Here is a 20,402-nt window from a genome sequence, read left to right on the forward strand (position 1 = left end):
TTTTGCTGTTGTTAGACCTTTCCGCTGCCTTCGATACAGTTGATCATACCATCCTCCTCTCTCGTTTACGTGTACGGTTTGGGATAGCTGGGAAGCCTATATTATGGTTGCAATCTTATTTATCGAATCGCACGCAATATGTCTCCGTTGATGGTGGTACTTCGACGAAACATGACCTTAAATGTGGAGTGCCACAAGGATCTGTCTTGGGACCCATTTTGTATTTGCTTTATACTTCACCGCTTTCAGATATCGTAAAGAAATTTAACCTGAGCTATCATTTTTATGCTGACGACTCACAGCTTTACTTGTCTTTCCAACCAACCGTACTGGGTGATAGGGATCTAGCGGTTTCTAGCATCGAGAGCTGTGTGGATGAAATCAGTCATTGGATGATGGTTAATCGTCTTAAATTAAATAAAGACAAAACTGAATTATTGGTAATTTCCGCTAAACATCTTCCAAGACCACTCCTTCACGAAATTTCAGTTGCTGGTGAGACTATCCCTTCCGTGCAAAAGGCGAGGAATATCGGCACTATGTTCGACAGCCATTTTTGCTTTAAGGATCATATTACTGACATTTGTAAATCTTCATTTTATCATTTGCGAAATATTAGCTATATCAGGAAATATCTTTCAGCGACCACTACTGAATTGCTGGTTCATATGTTTGTATCTTCGAAGCTGGATTACTGTAATTCCCTTTTGTATGGCCTACCAGCCTACGCTATAAAAAGGCTACAACACGTCCAGAATGCCGCGGCGCGCCTCGTCACACTCACAAAAAAGCATGATCACATTACGCCTGTTCTTTTCAATCTTCATTGGCTTCCCGTTAACCAACGTATTATTTTTAAGATTTTACTTATAACCTACAAGGCACTTAACAACCTGGCACCGTCGTACATTTGTGATCTGCTTACATCTTACACCCCATCGCGTCAACTACGCTCATCATTCAAGCACCTTCTGGTTTCTCCATCCTATAACTTGAAAACATATGGCGCAAGATCCTTCTCTGTAGCAGCACCATCATTATGGAATGCTTTGCCAAGTGAAATTAGAAATGCTCAGTCTGTGTCTGTTTTTAAACGTAGATTAAAAACTTTACTCTTTAGAAAAGCCTTTTATAATTAATATTAGCTGTCTTAAGTGTTAATGTTTAAGTTTTTTTCTTGTAGGCGCCTTTGAACAGTAGGATACTGGCGCGGTATAAATCTTTTATTATTATTATTATTAAAACTCGAGCTGATAATAAGTACAGAACAACACCTGTCCATTACATTAAAATATGTAAGAGGGAACTCAGAAGTCAAGATAGAAGAGTAACACAATCAGTATAAACATCTTTTATACATTAAAAAAGTTGCAAATAAACAAATTCAAAATAGTGCCTACATCTCTCTAAAAAAGTGTAAAACAAAATACAATAAATATACTGCAGTTGACCTAAAATCAGATGATTATGTAAATAAATTATTTCAACAGACGATGGGTTGATCCCCTTTTAATCGTGAAAGCGTGAAGTGTAGAAACGACTATATACCGGTGGGGTAGACAGCAGCGCAAAAATAACAAAACAAAAAAAAAAAAAGGTTATTGTTCACGGAGGGAACCTAAAATGATAGCCAACCAGCCAGTCGTTCATTTTCAATTTTGTCTGGATTCAATCGCTATGCAATGGAATCTTATTCGAAAGGAATGCCGGAAGGAATGGAGCGAGTATCTTTTTTATAACCTGCGGCGCATTTATACAAAGTTTACGCTAGAAATCTGCTATAGTATACGCTTTTATGACAAAAGGTGAAGTTTAAGGAGTGATGCAGGTCAAACGATAGCCAAAATGGTAAATTCCGACTATTAACCCAACATCACCCCAGCAGTTTAAAGTAATTCCAAGTAGTTTCAACTCTATCCGAGAGTTACCCATCGGCTGCCTATTTTTACACGAAAAATTGTATGTTTTTGTAAAGGAGAATTTTATTACATTCAGAACCTATTTAAAAGTAATGTATCCACGACTTATTCGCATATTACTTTGTTTTTGTTTGTTCTTGTCTGTTTGTTTGTTTTTTAATTTGGCACGAATAATAAAGAAAAATCACTCTTTTTGGAACAGTGTCTTAAAGAGTCCATCAAAGGCTCATTATAAAAAGGCGCGTTAAATCCAAAGTAAATTCCTTTAATTTACATTGTTTTTTCTCCCAGCTGTCAGTTTGAAAGACAATGATGATTTTGACCCGACAACCGACACAAACCATCTGCCTGGGTATGTTAGCTTTTGTTATCAGTGGAACATGGGGATATCGCTTGGGACTTGAAGTTATTAATGTGACAGTCTGTGGTAAGTTATTCTATTTAAATTTAGCCTAAAACTGCTTAGCAAAAATTACAGAATGTTAGCAGAAATGGCATGGGGAATGAAAGTCGAGAGTTCCTCCCAGAAAGAAAAAAAAAAAAAAAGAATTGTTGATTTTCTTTTTAACAACAGACTTACTACTTTCCCAATTATCTGATTTCCGGGTTCCATTACCCATCTCCATTATTTTTCATTTTCCTCTCCACTGCCCACCGGCTGTTTTAGTGAAATGCAGCTTATGATAAGAGTATTCGCTTGTCGCAAAAACGGTCATAATTTAATTTTCCATACATTGCTTTGTATCTAAGCTTTACTTGGGGCCTGGAAGTAAGTTAGAAATATAGATATAGATAGATAGACGTTTATTAATAATACCTTAATAGCAGCTGGAAGCTGAATTACAAAGGTGTACAAATTATATAATAGAACTATACAATAAAATCAAACCTAAAAGGGAACTAATTTACATATGGGCCCATATACAATTGTAATAGATGTCAATTAAAATGTCTTGCGCTTGCTGGAATGAAAGTATCTCTGAACCGATTTGTTTTAAAGGAAACTCTAAATGGTCTGCGTCGTCGTAACTCCCTAAGTTGATCTCGGTTGTCGAAAGGCAGTAAGTGGTACAAACAATCCAAGGGATTGGAGACGATGTTGTTAAAGAATTTTAAGCAAAGGTCTTCCCTCCGATCCCTTAGGGTTTTCAGCTCTGCCATCTGAAGCACTTCTCTATAATGATTATCATAACCGTATATAATTTTCAAGGCTCTCTTTTGGACACGCTCTAAACTTAAGCTCAAATAATCGGGGAGACTATAATGGTAGACCTGACATCCATAAAGTAAGACGGATTGAATGCAAGCAACATAAAAATTCACTAATTCTGGTGATGGTACCTTAGCTCGCTTTAACTGAGTTAAAAAGTAAAGGCGCTTAGCGGCCTTTTTAATCATCTCAGTAACGTGAGTGTTCCACTTGAGGTTGTCTTGAAAATACACACCCAGTAATTTCACGACACTAACGGCGCTGACCTTAGAGCCATTAGTTTCTATGAGATCGTAGGAAGGAGGGGAGCGCCCGAAGGAAACTCTTAGCTCATTACATTTTTTCGGATGAAGTTGAAACGAGTTAAGTGTTGACCAGGTAGCTACTTCGTTTATCATAGACTGAGCATTGCTAGGACCACCCTTGCTTATGATTTCGTACACTGTCGTGTCATCTACATATTTTATACAATCACTGGCTGATGGTACTTTCAAATCATTTATCATAACCAAGAATAGCCACGGTCCCAATTTTGTTCCCTGCGGTACTCCTGCTCGGACCGATCCCCACTCTGAGAGACAATCATGTGCAAGTTTGACCCTTTGTTTCCTATCTTTAAGAAAGGCTATTATCCAATTAATGATGTAAGGGTTGATGTTGTAGGTCGAGAGTTTCGATAGCAAGAGGCTGTGATCTATCAGATCGAAGGCTTTTCTATAGTCCAACGCAAAGATCCGCACGGTGTTCCCCGTTCCGTCTGTTGCTTGCGCCCAATTGTGCATCAGGTTTATCAATGCATGCGCAGTGGAGGATCCTGGAATACACCCAAATTGATCGGGTTCCAGGCGTTTCAGAAGTGCTGGTTTCACATGTTCATGGACGACGTAGTGCTCGGCAATTTTGGACAACGTTGGTGTCAGTGAAATAGGTCTCAAATCTTTCGCCGCATCCTCAACTATCTTTGTTTTGGGAAGAGGGGTGATGTTTGCACATTTCCAAAAGTCCGGTAAAGTCCCTTGACTAATCGAGGAATTGATGATACAACGAAGAGGTTGAGCTAGCTCAGGAGCGAAATCACGCAAGACCCAGTTTGGGATATTATCTGGGCCCCCAGCTTTGGAGGAGCTGACCGTACTAAGGCATTTGAAGGTAGCTTCCAGTGAAATAATGGGAGTTTTAAAACCCTCAGTGCTCACAGTTTCGATATTATCTAAAAGTGGGTCAAACGAAGCTTGAGGTTCTAGCAGAGCTGTGTTGATTTCATTAGCCAAGATCTTAAGGTTGATTGAGGTAGCTGGTTTACTTGCTAGGAGCTGATTTGCGACACTTGTAGATGTTTTGTTCATTCCACATAACCGCCTACATTCGGACCACCACATTTTAGGATTGTTTTCGGTCAAAACGCTGACTTTAGTGTTGTAATAAGAGCGTTTGCAGAGCTTCCGTTCCCTGTTTACTTTGTTCCGGTAGTAGTGGAACAATGGTTTGTTGTCTTGGTAATATGCTCTTTGACGGTGTGCTATAAGTGCCTTGAGTTTGGGTGAAATCCATGGTGCGTCGTTTCGGTGGAACTTAACCCGCTTTTTGGGAAGGATAGAATCTAACCCTATGTGAATTAGGTCACTGAAGTGAGCATACTGTTCTTGGACGCTATCTATAGTGTCGATTAATGACCAGTCGACCCCCGTCATATAACGACCAAAAGCCTGTTTGGACTCAGCGTTAACAGCACGTGTAGTAACCGTTCTGTTTGCAGGAATATTGGCCTTCGATCTAATTTTTGGAAACAAACCAACAGTATAGTTGTGAATGTCCTCAACTGGTTATCAGCAAAAGACTCAATTGGAAACTAATTTTGTTTTCCTGTAGCACAAGGTGATACTCCATTTTTGCATTCTTTTCAGGAAAGTACGATAAGCCTCCAACGTTTACAGTTTCTCCATGGCCTTTCTTTCCTGCTGGAATTCATATAAATTGGAATGTAACATTTGCACCTGGTAAGTTGAAGTTGACATGGAGATGTTAATATTTTTTATTAATTTCCGATCAAAAGTGATATCGTTACAAAACAAGAAGGAGGGGCTTATGAAATTCCACGGCTCGTAACCAGGATTTGAGAATCGAGGTTACGAGAGGATTTTGAGTACGACTGGAAGTTAGAGGTTCTCCGAAACTTCGGAATTGAAGGCCTTGGGAAATGAGATTTCAAGTCAGCGTATATCCCCAGTGTGTACTGAAGTGATTGTCAATTATGTATCCTGCAGTGCTTAAAGTTGTTAACTCTAATCACAAATAATTCTCTCTTTTTCGTATTTGCTAAACTTTTTTATGACTGCTGTCTAAACTTAACGGGTTCGATCAAAATCTTCCCTCTCCAACTTCCCTTGATGCACAAAAGATATTACTTTTTCATTACACTAAGAGCTGTGCCGCGTTCTAACTAGTGCTTTTTTCTAATAGCGGTAGATGTTCTTGAAGCATCCATGCAATACGAAGTGGTCTTAGACGGCAAGGTTATTGTTTGGAACAGACTCGACAGTGTGTGCCATGCGTACCCATACTTGTGCAGCTTACCTGCTGGTGGTAAGTCGACTTCCAAAGAGAGAGTTAGGAGGTACATCAAAGGGCTCTTGGGGCTAGCTCATTCATGTTATGGCTTAAGTTTGCATTGTTTTCTTGGACTTGCTGAATTTAGGTACAGTTGAATTCGGTTTATGTGAACTTTCAAGACTTTTGAAATAAATTTCCTTTTATTATTGGACAGTTGTGTGATAAAAAAAAAACTTGTACATTCGTCGTGATGGGAATTGGAAAAAGGTTGTGTGGGCTGGAGGTGGGATAGTCAGAGGTCATCAGGCAGACAGTGTCCATTTTGTTTGCGCGCGCGCGTGTGTGTTTGTGGGGCGGAGGGTGGGCTGGGTGGGGATAATCAGGCATCAAATGTTGCTCTAGCAGCAATGATCTTTCACGATCATTTGCACCATTGTGAAATATTCCTTGCCCATTTCTTTTAAATAAAGCGGCCATTGAATTTGATTTTTAACGAAGCGGCCACAATCGTTCTTAATAGAATTTCAAGTCTTTATATAATCTGATTTTCACCTATTAATATTTGCGTAGTACCAAACCGATGAGAGATAAAACCACAAGAAAAACCACCTAAATGAAAAAGTCAACGAATGCCAACCTCACATTTTCCTTAAATAGTTGTTTACACTTAGTTCCTGTTTTTCATATATTTATCCCGTGATGTAATTATACATATCTCCCATGATTAGTATAAATTCAAACAGTTTCTTTTTCCAAACAGTTTTTCAACTGACGGTGTGAAATACATCGAGACATGTTTTAGAAATAAGAACGATGATCTTTCCAAAGTTCTTTCTTGACCATCTCTAACAGGCAGCTTCGAATGAAAAACAAAGCAAAAAAATATAGCAATGAAAAATAAGGCAATCCATCCTCATTGATTGATTATTAATCTATATATTGCTCTTGGTGCACGGTGATTCATATTTTAAATAACCGTTGCTGATTTCTTTGTAATTTTTTTGTCTTCTAGAAACCATAGTGTTGGCTGCATCTGGAGAATTGCCCGTAATTCCTCATTTTTTAAAGGTAATCGACTGAGTTAAAATGTAAATAAGCCACTGTAAAGAGTTTCTAAAGAGTTAGCCTTTCATTCTGACTCAGGGCTAACGATTGAGACGTCAACTTTAAAAAATCTTTATGCTGGCCAGTTTACGTTGTCAACTCACTTGATAAAACCAAATTCTCCTGTTGGCCCCACACGGCCATACATCGACGCAAGAGCAATCATGACGGATGATGGTGTCGATCATTCTCATTATCATTATGACGATTTTTATCAAGCTGTGCAAAGTTTGATTTGTTCTTTCCTGGAAATAAAAGAGGGCCTTAACCCTTTAACTCGTAAGAGTGACCAGCTTCTAGTTTCTCCATAAAATATCACCCCTGAATCAATCATTATGGTCACGAGAATCAAGGAAACGGTATGGAGAATATGCATACTGATGTTTGGGTGTAAAGGGTTAAATCAATGCATAGGTTTACATTCTACGTTAATAATGTAGTCATTCTACTTTCATTTTATTCTTCAATCAATTAGAATCGAATCTGCAAGGCGAAAGTTCTGACCCAGGGCTAATGATTGCTGGCCAGTTTACGTTCTCAAACATTCTACGTTAATGTAGTCATTCTACCTTCATTTTATTCTTCAATCAATTAGAATCGAACCGGTACGGGGGAAATTCAACTTTTCAATGAAGAGGATATCATGTTTCTCTGTTTTGAGATCGTGGGCAAGGTACGGTAAGAGACGAACAGGACAACCAAGAGTCAAGACTCAAGAGAAGCATGAGGGAAAAGAATAAGCATGGGAAGACATGCAAAGATTCGTCTTGCAATCAATGATTTTGTAAAACATGGTTTTTAAAATCTAGCAATAATCAAAAAAGATAACTTTCTTAACTTTGAGTAAATACATAGATTGCGTTTCTGTGGCGAGGAAAACAGCTCATCTTTGTAACAGCCCGAAATCCGGCGTAAAAACCGGAGAAAAATAAGAGGGCGGATCAGTTCGCGTGAAAAAAGCTATACGCTGTAAAAAAAAAAAATTGCTCAGATTTAAATGAGAATAAAAATTCTTGAAATACTAATTATGACAGTGCAGTTCATTGCACAAGAGCAAACTCATAACCAAAAACTGCCTACCGTTGCTGTCTGTGCTTTCAATTATCTAATTTTTTTCCCTTTTTTCCCGCTCAGTAAATAAATAATTTTAGGGTTCATCGTGTTCTGAGTCTCAGAGCGAAAAAACGAACATTTGGCGACAAAAAATACCACCTGGTTTGTGTTAATTTGCCTTTATTGTCGTCTACGTGAAAGGACGCCTCAATAGTTTTCACCGTTTGCTGTTAAGTGGCGATCTCTGTAAGAGCGGTCCAGGGTATTTCGCATCGGAAAAATGTTTTCCCTCAAGCTTTGCCTAATAAACTATCTTTGGTAACAAGTAAATAAAACCACATTAGTTTCTGGAAATACGTTGAAATAAAACTTTTAGAGCTCTCAAAAGTCAAAGCTGCAAAAGGCCCTTTTTTGACCTCTTGCGACATCGAAAATTTCTAAAGTTGAATAGCCCGGTCCTCGTATCACACCGCATGCAGCAAAAAATATTTTGTATTCTTAAACTGTGTGATATATAAGGTGAATAGAATTCATTTCAATGTTGATACTCGTTTACTCAGAGGCTCGTCATAATTTATTTAAAAACACTCGTTGGACAGCTTTCTGAAATTGGTCAAAAGTACTCTTTCTTTCTTGGTTGATATTGCTCAATTCCAGACCAGACCATTAAAAACTCCGCTTGATTTCTGCTAATTAGATGTTTGGCTGCAGAAAAATGTTAAAAAATCTTGCACTTATTGATTTTCTTCGCCGAGGTGACTTCAAACTTTTAGCGGTATTGCTAGCGTGACAGCCGATTATGCAAATTAGTTCATTGAGCAACCTCCGACCGTTTTATATAGGTAGCTCAACAAATCTTAGATTTTAACCATTTTAAATAGAAAATACAGTAGGACAGAGCTTTAAGACCACACCGATTAATACCACCGCCTCTCTCAAACACTCTTCGTCTACATCAGACGCGGATGCCTCTATCAAGTGGTCGTCTTCGCCGTCTACGTCTGTGGCATCATCCAATTCTTGTTGTATTTTAGATCGCTGTTTAAGGCACAATCTCGAGAAGAAACCCTGAATCTGTATGTTCAAACATTCTCTCTCCAACTATTGTGCAAGCAGTTCGCATATCCTTCGCTACTTTTTCTGGGTTTGGTTTCTGCCAGTGTCTCATCCGATATTAAATTTCTGTGTCAAGTACTGCCTGACGTTTTGCGAAAGCCGTTCACTTGCTCCTCTCTTATGAAGAGCCCATCCCATGGGAGGTTGTGAAGCACTTGTCAAGGGTTCTGTGGCCACTGCAACCAGTTCAGTCGAACTTTCACCCTCTAATGACAATGACTGAAAGTGATGAACCCACTACCTCTTCACTTTGTCATAAAGACTTTAAGTCATGCTCGCAGGCATAGGACTTACATGATGAACTAGCTAGTTCATATGGAGGTCAAAGTCAGCCTGTGTCTTAAAATCTTCATCGCAACCAGGTTCAGGGCATTGATAGGAACTACCGTCGTTGCCATCATTGCTTTCTCTGCTGATGCAATTCGTCGAGCAGCAGTGAGGAAAAATGGAATCTCCTCCACCAGATCCGTCTTTTTTCTGTGGAAAAATTGCAATTTTAATTTTACTGAATAAACTTTTCAGGCCCAACATTAAACGCTCTCCAAACGTGCAGGTCCTCTTGTGTAAACTCAAAGCTGTGTAAGTTGCTGAAATTGGCAATCTTGTTAATTTATAGGGTTCAGTTCTTTTCCTGGACTACGCATACTGTCGCCGTCGTTCCCCTGACCGGTTTCTCTTTCAATGTGGTATGTATGCTTTTGGCAGAAACAGCATTATGGCTTTCGTTGCAGTATCTCCTGATTGACGCTTTTATCAGACAAAGATTCCTGTCACACATATTTTTTCCAGCCTGTGGCTAAGAATCGGATCGTACCTCACGAGTTCGATTCCCTGGCGATATCCGAGCTCTCATAGAGATGATACCAGTTTACTGTTGTGATAGCAACCTGCTTCATCCGATCTTAGAAAGGCCTTTATTATTCCTGAATTTTGTACCTTTATGGTGGCAAAGAGATTTTCTAAGACTGACAGCACTGAAAACCAGTCTTGTTTTCAGCTGTTAAGAAGGTATACGTATCAGGTTACTTCCGAGCTTTCCTCCTGTCTCAAATCATTCTGCTTGCTTTTCCCGGAACTTCATCGCTATGAAATTCATTGTCCAGTCAACTATTATAAATGTTTCATCTCTCTTCAAAGTATCGACAATTTGCCGCTTGTACCAATCCTGGTTCTCTGCTCTCAGGATATGCCCTCTCTATTCAAAGATCTTAGCTGCAGCATTTTTTGCTTCATAAAGATAGTCTTCCGCTTGAAACATACCCAGTTGCATTGTGTACTCAGAAATAGCGCCTTTTACCTCTTCAAGAACATTCTTCAGCTTCTCACAATCCTCACACTTCACGTTGTGACTGTGACTGCATATTTTCTGAAAGTCAGTGTCACCAGCATCGCTCAGTGCAAAGACCCCACAGTGATCGGCACATTTGCTATCATCCTCTTTGCAATGATTACGGTATGTAGTCTTCAAATACAACTTGCTCTTCCGAAGCCTCTCGCCAACCTCTTTGCACCAATCGTTTTCTGCTCCCAAGCGTTCCAATTCGTCTGTAATTTGGAGAAAATTCTTGAAACCATCCGCTCCCTCAGCTGCATTATTCTCTAAACCTCTACAGAACGCCATACATCATAGAAATGGCCTTTGACATTTGCAATCAAATTGACAGAATACCGGCTCCTTACCCCTTTGGAATCACTACCAGGGTGTGTCAGATACTGGTATGCTGAACTTTGGCGCCAGAACTTCCCATAAGTGTGCCTATGCTTTGCGCAGACCCACATTTTGCCATGACTGAGTCTTCTTCATCGAACAGGCCAGCCCTTGCAAAGAAAAGCTCTCATTCTGTAACAATCTCTTTTGACAAATGGATTAAGCAGAGATTACTCTCTATTGAGTCAGTACTCTGAGGCAAGTTAAACAAACCGGAAACTCCTCGTGAGTCTCCGAACTAAGTTTCTGAGGAACACGACTGAAAACAGGACTTCTTGTTGCGAATACCGCTTCAAGAATTTAGTGTTATTAATCACAAGCAAACCATTACTGAAAGAGAGATATGAATTACAGCTAATAAAATTACGCGCTTTACAACATAGATATAGCTTAATTGTTGGAAAAATGAGGTGACACGTAACGTAATAATTTATTTCCTCAAAAAACCGCGGGGTCCTTTTCCACAAGAAGTTCTCTAGAGTTCTGAATAGGAACTTTCATAAAGACAGGTGTGCAGACAAAATTTCTCTTATTCCTACCAACCAGAATTCTGATCCAAAATGCGATGTTATCGCTGCTTTATTACGAAGGGAGAAGCAATTCAGGATAATTACACAATTGAATAACGTGACAGTGGTCACGGTGTATTTCAGTGTGTGGTGTTTTCGCCAGTTACACCAAATAGAATCCTGTAGTTTGGTTTTGAAATGTTCATACAGGTTTGAATAGTGTAAGCTGTCAGAACTCAAATATGAAATAAAAGAAGCCAAATTTTTAAAAAAGAGTTTGCGAGCGCTAATCAAATTATGATATTCGACTGATACGTTGTTGTTGACGTCTTTCGTCACGAGATAATAAAATTTGTCAAATTTTGGCCTTTTAAAATGTTTAAAGTATTAATCGGTTTGGTCTTAAAGCTCTATTTACTTATTATCAAAGATAGTTTATGGAGCAAAGCTTGAGGGAAAACTTTTTTTGCGATGCGAAATACCCTGGACCGCTCTTACAGAGATCGCCACTTAAACGGACAAAAAGTTTTGCCGATAGTCGTTAAAAAGTTAATCGTGAAAAAAATGTTTACCTTTAATCACAACGGAATGGAGTCAACTGTTAGCCGTAAAATGGCTGACACTTAAACGGAGAAACGTAACGAACTTAAAGAACAAATTCTGAATTGCTTCTCTGGACTTTCCAAAATCCGTCCACCTGTTTTAGTATAATCTATTTATGCCCAGATTCAGGATGCCAATTCTAAACTTTTCAATCATTTACACCAAATTAAGCCCCAAAAACTGGACCAACTTATCGGTCCTCACATTACTCGCAACTCATCGCCTGAAATCCTCAAAACTGCAGTTACCATTCCAGAAAAACCGAATAGGATATAAAATCCGAAAAATCGCAGGCATTTCTTCCGCAAACCGAAAACCAACTGCCAGAAAAACGAAAACCCGCAAACTGATACAGACACCAAAATCAAAAACCCAGTTATCCAGCACAAAAACTGAAAACCCGATCTAAAAAATGGCCAAAACCGAAAAACCGCAATGACCGAAAACCCCCAAACCGAAAACCTCAAAGCCCTCTTTAGTAAAGGGAGTAAGTTCCTACATAAACTGTAATGCTGCGTCGGTGGGAGAGTAAAACAGGGTAATTTCGTATCATCAACTGATTTGATACCGTAAATTAGCCGCCGTAAAGAGTTTCAAAGCTGTCGTTTCGAGCGTGAGTCCTTCTTCATAGCCAACGACGAAGGGCTAACGCTCGAAACATCAGCTTTGAGACTCCTTATTACGGTGGCCAATTTACGTAATCAACTGAGTTGATAATACTGAATTATCCTCCTCAAGTAGTTAGTAGTAGTAGACTTCATTTAACGAGGGTAACTATTGACCGTAATTACACCGACGAACTCATTGCCCTCGTCGTTCTCCAAAGTCATTCTCCAAAATGCTGGTTGAGATATGAAAGGACGTATATTTTATTACTTAGAAAGCTTATATTGCCACTCTTATAAAGATCCCTCCCTTACTTGGTAAGTTGCAATATTGCAAACCAAAAAACTAACATGCTACATGTACATACACTAAGATATTAAGCTTTGTTCACTTTACTAAAATGCCATATACAACGTCCTTTTACCAAGTTAGTTCTAACACGTTGTTTTGAAACATTAATTATTTGATGTGTCTCTGTGTATAAAAACTCATTCATGCTGAGATCAGTGAAATCAATTCTTGTGTACAAATCTTAAACGACTAAACATTACTGAGCCACCCCCCATCACTACTCTATTCTTCATGTGCAGGCAACGGCGTAACCTGTGCAGACATGTGGGACGTGGAAAGACGAGTAGTTTGAGGCTGGAACACAACTGGCATTCTCTTGGTAGATCATAAATCGGTATCTCCTCCCCATAGTTCCACACCTTTAACACCGCCAGCTGCACGAGTCTTGAAACTTGTCCGTCAGGTGTACTGATAACGCTCTCAGTTATTGTCCATCTCCACCTGTTGTGGTGTTAAAGGAAAATATTCTGATGGAGATATCAACATTTTACTCAAAGTTTCATGGTGCTTCAAAACAATTCCTAGCTATAACCTTGCTAGGTAACCACTGGAGAATCCAAGTTCTGCATCATTAGCTTGGGATGTATTCAGAGACGGGATGATAACCTTATCGAGGGGTTCAAACGAAAACTTGACTTCAACTTGAATCATAGACTGGAGCTCAGCTTAATGACATCTTACCAAATAGTCTGGTGGCTATCTGATTTTGGCAATCTTTGAAGGAGACGCTCAGCGAAATCTAAACAGGCTTTTTCATACTTAAGATACCACTGGAGAGTTTCATGATAATATGTCCACCTTGTGTCAATTAATGTCTGAGGAAGGGGTGTATTTTTACTTTGAATACCAAGAAAAATATACATAACCTTGTATTGGCTTGGACGCTTATGATGGTGCCAAGATATTTTATAGAGTAACTAAAACATACGGGTTGCTCATGTCACCCTTGGCCCCAAACCCGGCCTGGCACATTCTTCTCAGCATAATGTTTAGTACATGTGGGTAGCATCCTACAAAAAATATCTCCTTTCCAAAAATTCTGGCGTTATTAGCTAAAAGGCCGTTTACTTTTCCCTTTTGGCTAGAGGCTGTTGTGTTATTTATCGGCGAGCGTAAAAGATCCAAACGACGCCATTCATTCAAGAACTTCAAGTGCCCTTTTACTCCCAGTCACGTGACTCGGTACAAAGTACAAACTATAACAATTTCGACAACACAACATCTCCCCCTTTAAAAACTACGGGGAGAAGCCAAAACTACTAAACATGAACGTAATAAAGTTTGATTTAACTTATAACATAAAGCATAGAGATCGGACTGTTCAATTCATAAATTTATCCCGCACAGTCACAAGTCCAATCTTCTGGGAGCACTGACTACTCGCCCAGATCTAGTTGTGGTTGCACCAGCTGCACAAGCAGCTGCCGGAACATCCAACTTGATCGCCTCTGGAATTTGCTTGCTCGAATCAGGAAAGCTAGGACCTTGCTTGCTCAGATCAGGACTGCTAGGGTACAGCGGAGTAAGGTCCTTCCGGTTCCGTCTGATAGTTCCTCTGGGGCTGCTAACAATGTATGAACGAGGTGTCTCAGCCTCTTGAGTCACGGTCGCTGGAACTTTCATGTCTCGAATCCAAACCTCGGTTCCCACAGGAATCTTCTTTTGATCTCTTGCGCCATGATGAGAATCAAAGTAAGCCTTTTGCTCTTGCTTTCGAACTTCCTCTCTACCTCGGACTATAGACAAATCAGGCCAACCGGGTTTCAGCTCCACCGCAGCAAGTGGAACTCTGGATCTTATCTTTCGACCAAACAGAAGCTCAGCTGGACTGTAACCATTCTCTAATGGTGTTGAGCGATATGCAAGCAACGCCTTAGCAGGATCATCCTCCTTCTTCAGGACATACTTTGCGGTCTGCACCGCCCGTTCAGCCATCCCATTTGATTGGGGGTACTTTGGACTGCTTGTCACACTTGCAAATCCCCATTCCTTTGCGAATTTGATGAATTCAGCTGAACTATACTGAGGACCATTGTCAGATCTGACAGAGTCTGGGATTCCATGTCTCGCAAACATAGATTTCAGCGCCTGAATGACATCTTGCGAAGTCTGGGATGATGAAAGCAAGGCCAGCTCAATGTATCGGCTGAAGTAATCTACGACCAGCAAATAGGTGCGGCCCTTTAGCTGAAGCAAATCTGTTCCGATGATCTGCCATGGCCTGTTTGGAACCACTGAAGGAATAAGGGGTTCTGCTCGGAAAGATCGGTGTTCTGCGCATTTGCGGCATCCCTGAACCATATCCTCAATCTGCCTACTAAGGCCTGGCCACCACACAGACATCTTGGCACGGCTGCGACATTGTGTGATGCCCTGATGGCCTTCATGCAAGCGATCAAGAATCTCTATCCTCATGCAGGACGGTATGATGACTCTGGAAGCCTTCAGAAGTAATCCACGAACTAAGGTAATTTCTCCTCTCTCACTCCAGTACCCTTTTAGTGCCTCCGGAACTCTATCTTTTTCTGGCCAGCCAAGTTGGCAGTAGGCTGTAAGTTGTCGGCATACTTCATCCTCCTCTTGGCGTTCCCTTATCTCTTCCAGACGTCTGTCGCTGGCTGGAATTTCACTCAAAACACTGTGCGCATACAGGGCTATTTCTTCTTCTTGTAAGCCTGACTGCTGCTCTTGGTTTATCGGAGCTCTTGAGAGAGCATCTGCTGTTGTCAAACTCTTGCCTGGAACGTGTGAGATGGAATACTGGAATCTGAGCAGCCTCATTCGTAAACGCTGAATTCTTGGTGGCATCTCATTTAAGTTCTTTGACCCCAGGAGGGGAACTAATGGTTTGTGGTCCGTTTCAATATGAAATGGCTTACCGATGAGGTAGTCCGATAACCTTTCGCATGCCCATGTCACTGCTAGGGCCTCCTTCTCTACTTGGGCGTACCTCTGTTCTGTTGGCGTCAATGCCCTGGATATGAATGCAACGGGTTTCCAACCGCCATCCTCTTGGGCTCGGGTGAGAACCGCTCCAAGACCAAACGAGGAAGCGTCCGATGATACCCTTGTCTCTTTGGCTGGATCATAGAGGGCTAGTGTTGGCGTAGAGACTAGGGCCTTCTTTACGGCATTGAATGCTTCCTGCTGAGCCCCAGTCCAGAGCCATGCATTGTTCTTACTCAGAAGATCCCTCAGTGGCTTTGTCATGTCCGCCAGGTTAGGAATGTACTTCCCTACTTGATTGACCATGCCCAGGAACCGCCTTAATTGTGCAATGTCAGTTGGTTCCCCCATCTGTGCGACAGCTTCCACCTTAGTGGGGTCGATTTGCACTCCATCTTTGCCGATCACGTGCCCCAGAAATTCCACTTTATCTGTTGAGAACTTGCACTTCTCCAGGTTAAGGGTAACATTAGCATCTGCTAACCGCTCCAGTACTGCAATCAACCTCTTATCATGCTGCTCTTGGGTCTCTCCAAATACTAAGATGTCATCAACTTGACACTCCACCCCATCGAGACCTTCTAGGATCCTCTGCATCGCTTTCTGGAAGTGCTCGGGTGCTGAAGAAATACCGAAGGGTAGTCTTGTGAAACAGTACCTTCCCCATGGTGTGATAAAAGTGGTAAACAGCTTTGAATTCTCACCTAACTTCCTCTGCCAAAATCCACTATTTGCATCCAGCTTAGACATAATCTTTGCGCCAGACAGTTTGGCTAGAGTTTGTTCAGTTGTTGGCATTTGGTGGACCTCTCTCTGAACAGCCTTATTTAACTGGACAAAGTCACCACAAATTCTGACACTGCCATTCCTTTTGGGCACAACAACAATCGGAGAACACCACTGGGTAGGTTGATCGACCTGTTCTATCACTCCCATTTGCTCCATGCGCTCAAGCTCCTTCTTCACTTGAGGTAGTAAAGGAATAGGAATACGCCTTGGGGTACACAGATTAAATGGAGTGACTGATTCATCCAGCTTGATCTCGTAAACACCATCCATGCATCCTAACCCCTGAAACAAGCTGGGGAATCTCTTCTCATAGTTGCTGTCCTTTGAGTCAACACCAGAGATTCTAGCAATTGTCCCGAGCCGGCTACACGCGCTTCTTCCCAACAAGGACTGCTCAAGGCCAGGAACCACATAAATTTCGTCAGCACAGCATTGCAGGTTATGCGTAAGGGATGCTGTAAATTTACCTTTGCAAAACAGTGGTACTTTGCATGGGCCATACAATTTCTTATCGGGTGGACGGAGCTTTTCCTGAATTGACAAAAGACCAAAAGTCTTTTCTGATATGACAGAAACATCAGCCCCACTATCAAGCTTGAAACTAACTGGGCAACCATTTACCAGGATTTCAGCTTTCCACGGATGTGCATGCATGCTGTCAACACCAATTTCTCCAAGAAACACACTGGAATCTGGATCCTCAGAAAACTGATCCTCGGTTACAACTTCTTCAACCTGTTGGGACATGCATACTCGGGCATAATGACCTTTCTTGGAACATTTATGACAAACAGAATTAAGTGCAGGGCAATTCCCTCTGGTGTGATTTGCAGATAATCCACATCGTAAACAGCCACTGGGGTTTGACTTATCTCTAGCACCAACGACACCTCCACGTTTCTTTGGTGGAAACTTCTGCAACTGTGCTCTGAATTTGGCTCCAATCTCATCGATTTCGGTGGATGTCGACCGCTGACCACTCCTAATGACTTCTTGTTGTTTCTTGACTGACTCGCTTTCCCTGGCCATTTTCACAGCTTTTTCAAGAGTCAAAGTCGATTCCAACTGCATCTTCTCACTTAGTGTAGCATCTTTAACTCCCACCACAATACGATCCCGAATCATCTCTTCTTTCAGGGCGCCAAAATTGCAATGCTCGGCCAAGCAATGAAGCGATGTGATGAATTCCTCGGCAGTTTCGTCAGCCTGGGTTCGCTGGTTGAATTTCGCTCGTTCGTAAATGACATTTCTCCTGACTAGGAAATACTGGTCGAACTTTTCCTTTACTTTGTCGTATTTTAGCCGGTCTCCCTCATCGCCAAACACAAATGTAGTCATAACATCGTCGGCGGCATCGCCCATCGCGTATAGCAACGTGTTTACTTGGATTTCTTCGCTTTTTCTGTGTAGATCACACGCCATCCGATACCGACCAAACCGACGAATCCATTTCTCCCACTCGTCTGGCTTTTTGAAATCGAACATTTCGGGTGCAGTAATCTTATTAGCCATGATTCCTCCAGAACAGTAGTACGCTTACTTCCCGGGTTTCTTCTGCTGTCGCGGCGAACAATTTCTCTTTTGTCAATATTTAGCTTCGCTCGAGTGACCTCGAAGAACTCTCCTGTATTTTCCTCTAAGGGCCTCGACTATCCAGTTATTCTTCTCGTCAAGGGACTCAGGATCCCACTCCTGACACCATGTTGTGTTATTTATCGGCGAGCGTAAAAGATCCAAACGACGCCATTCATTCAAGAACTTCAAGTGCCCTTTTACTCCCAGTCACGTGACTCGGTACAAAGTACAAACTATAACAATTTCGACAACACAACAGAGGCATTGTCCCCAACCAACCCCGAAACATCGGTAATGTCATGTTCATTTTTTATAACATGGTAATCTACATCAGACTGGTGTTTTCCCACTTCCTCTTAGGCTGTTTGCAAGGACATAAGCTCTTGGCTTGCTCTCTATTGGACACCAGGTGTGATCACCCACTATGTGCCTCTCTTCTCTTCCTTTGTGGGAATACCCCTTTATGGCGATTTCACTGTTGCCTTGCAATTTCTGTTTCAGTTTTGAGGAAGCAGATCTTGTCCCCCTTAGCTTGTATCTGACTTGTTTTTCCTTTTTTTCAGTAGAAGTCATATATTTTTGACACTTCTCAAGTTGAGTTTGGAGCCTCAACACGTTCTTTTTCAATTAGATGTTCCACAAGGTTACACAATAAAAACTAGCTAAATTTAGCAGATTTCACCTGATAAAGTATTGAAATAAAGAATACAATGTAAAAATGTCCAACTAGAAATCTTCTCGACTAGGTATATTTAGAATGTGTAGTTTAAATTTGGCAAAAAAAAGTTATCACAATTGGAAAGTTAAATAAGTGAAACTATTGCGTTTCCACGGTGGTCCATGCGCTGATAATTTTGTTTATGTTTATTAAAACTTCTAACACAAGCCTTGAAACTTCACTCGTAAAACTCTCGATACTGTATGACGCTTAAAGATACACCTCCTTATGATCTGCTGACCGAAAAAATTAACTTGCCTGTACATCTATTTTCTTAAGCACGAACCTTTGGAGGGAATCTAATCCGCTGTTTAATTTTTTCGCTTTTAGTGCGCGTACTACCTCCCTTGCGTTAATCACCGCTCCGAATAATTAAGCAAGGAAAAGCCTGAAAGTACTGACTATGCAACCATATCGACTACCTTGTCTTTATATTAGAGGAGTTTTTCTTTTTTCGGCTTCTGTTCGGTGGGAGTACTATCGGTTTATGATTAAAATCATTCTTTTAAGTAATGCTCAGTAAATAATACTCTTAGAGTTCACCACGTCCTAAGTTTCAAAGGAAATAAAAAATTTTTCGTGACAAAATATCATCCATATTCGCAGCATAGGGCCGTTTGTTGCAGATGAAATAAAAGCGGAAGGCTTTGTGCTTTTCAGGGATTTTTAATTTGTTGCATGGCATAGCTTACTTTAGATTCGGTGGTGTGTGCTGATTGGAAAGGAAAAGAGAGAATGAGCGCTTTTTCCATTCATGAAAAACTTCATGAATAATCCCAATGCAGTCGAACGCTCACCATTTATCGTGATTCCGCGATGTCTCAGTGCAGTTCATGACAGCTGCATGGTTATCATTGCCGACCCGTTAAAAAGTCATTTCCTCATCAAAAGGCAAACTAATTTATATTTCTTTACCGAGGTTAACTTTCCATATGAAATTTGAGACTTGTGATAAGCGCATGCTCTGATCTATTTTCTACTTTCATCGCACTATTTACAAAAGTGCGGAAATATTTTATTCCTATCATAAAGTGTGTGCTTTTGATGCTCGTTCCCCATGGACATGAGAGCGGTCAAACATTTCTAGATTAAACAGTTTTTTGAAATCATATTTATGATATCTCATTTTTATAAAAACATTTACGATAGCTTCAGCAAGAAAACACTGTCTCTTCTCCACTTTCTTCTCGTGTTTCTTCTTCATATTGCTAAACAATATAATAGCTCCACTCCCGCAATCAATTCACACGCGCAAAGTCAAAACAATATTAACGCGCGTGACAGTGAAAGCTGTTCCACGCAACAGCCGCCAACTTTGGAAAAAAGAAACGCATGAAGCATATGGCACGAACTGTGGCGTATATCACCAGCGTGCTTTTGCTTTGTAATTCAATACTCATCGCAACCTCCTTGGCTGATATAGTGATTGAAAATGATGCATTTTAACATTATCTGTTATACCCACTAGCCGAGACTGCGACATTCCTCAATTCATCCCCAAACGCATTTCCTTACTGCTGCCGATGAAAAGACATAGGGGAAAAATCTGGCTCGTTGTAAAAGGAGAAAAATATTTAACCTCCACGAGCTTTAATTAATCAACGAGGCACTGGAAAAATACTGATCTGAAAGTTAACCTTTTCAA

At 40.8% G+C, this 20,402-nt stretch overlaps 1 protein-coding gene and 1 pseudogene across 6 annotated transcripts in view; both read left to right on the forward strand.

Annotated features, from left to right (window-relative positions):
* Positions 1–7,808, forward strand: part of LOC149047478 (uncharacterized) — a 13,302-nt gene extending 5,494 nt beyond the window's left edge. Inside the window, exons 2-7 of one of the 6 annotated variants that reach the window (XM_089203540.1) lie at positions 2,211–2,346; positions 5,034–5,126; positions 5,590–5,824; positions 6,692–6,747; positions 7,259–7,280; positions 7,401–7,479. In XM_089203540.1, coding sequence (XP_089059666.1) covers positions 2,229–2,346; positions 5,034–5,126; positions 5,590–5,824; positions 6,692–6,747; positions 7,259–7,280; positions 7,401–7,416 — 540 coding nt within the window. In that variant the 5' untranslated portion in view covers positions 2,211–2,228 and the 3' untranslated portion in view covers positions 7,417–7,479. Of the gene's footprint in view, positions 1–2,210; positions 2,347–5,033; positions 5,127–5,589; positions 5,825–6,691; positions 6,748–7,258; positions 7,281–7,378 lie in introns of all 6 variants that reach the window. The other 5 variants (XM_089203544.1, XM_089203542.1, XM_089203543.1 and 2 more) reach the window with 5 other exon arrangements.
* The window catches only part of LOC149047477 (uncharacterized), a 76,973-nt pseudogene that overhangs the window by 22,624 nt on the left and 33,947 nt on the right, over positions 1–20,402 (forward strand).

Source organism: Pocillopora damicornis, chromosome 4 (assembly GCF_964200805.1).
Source record: "Pocillopora damicornis chromosome 4, jaPocDami1.2, whole genome shotgun sequence".
Taxonomy (NCBI): domain Eukaryota; kingdom Metazoa; phylum Cnidaria; class Anthozoa; order Scleractinia; family Pocilloporidae; genus Pocillopora; species Pocillopora damicornis.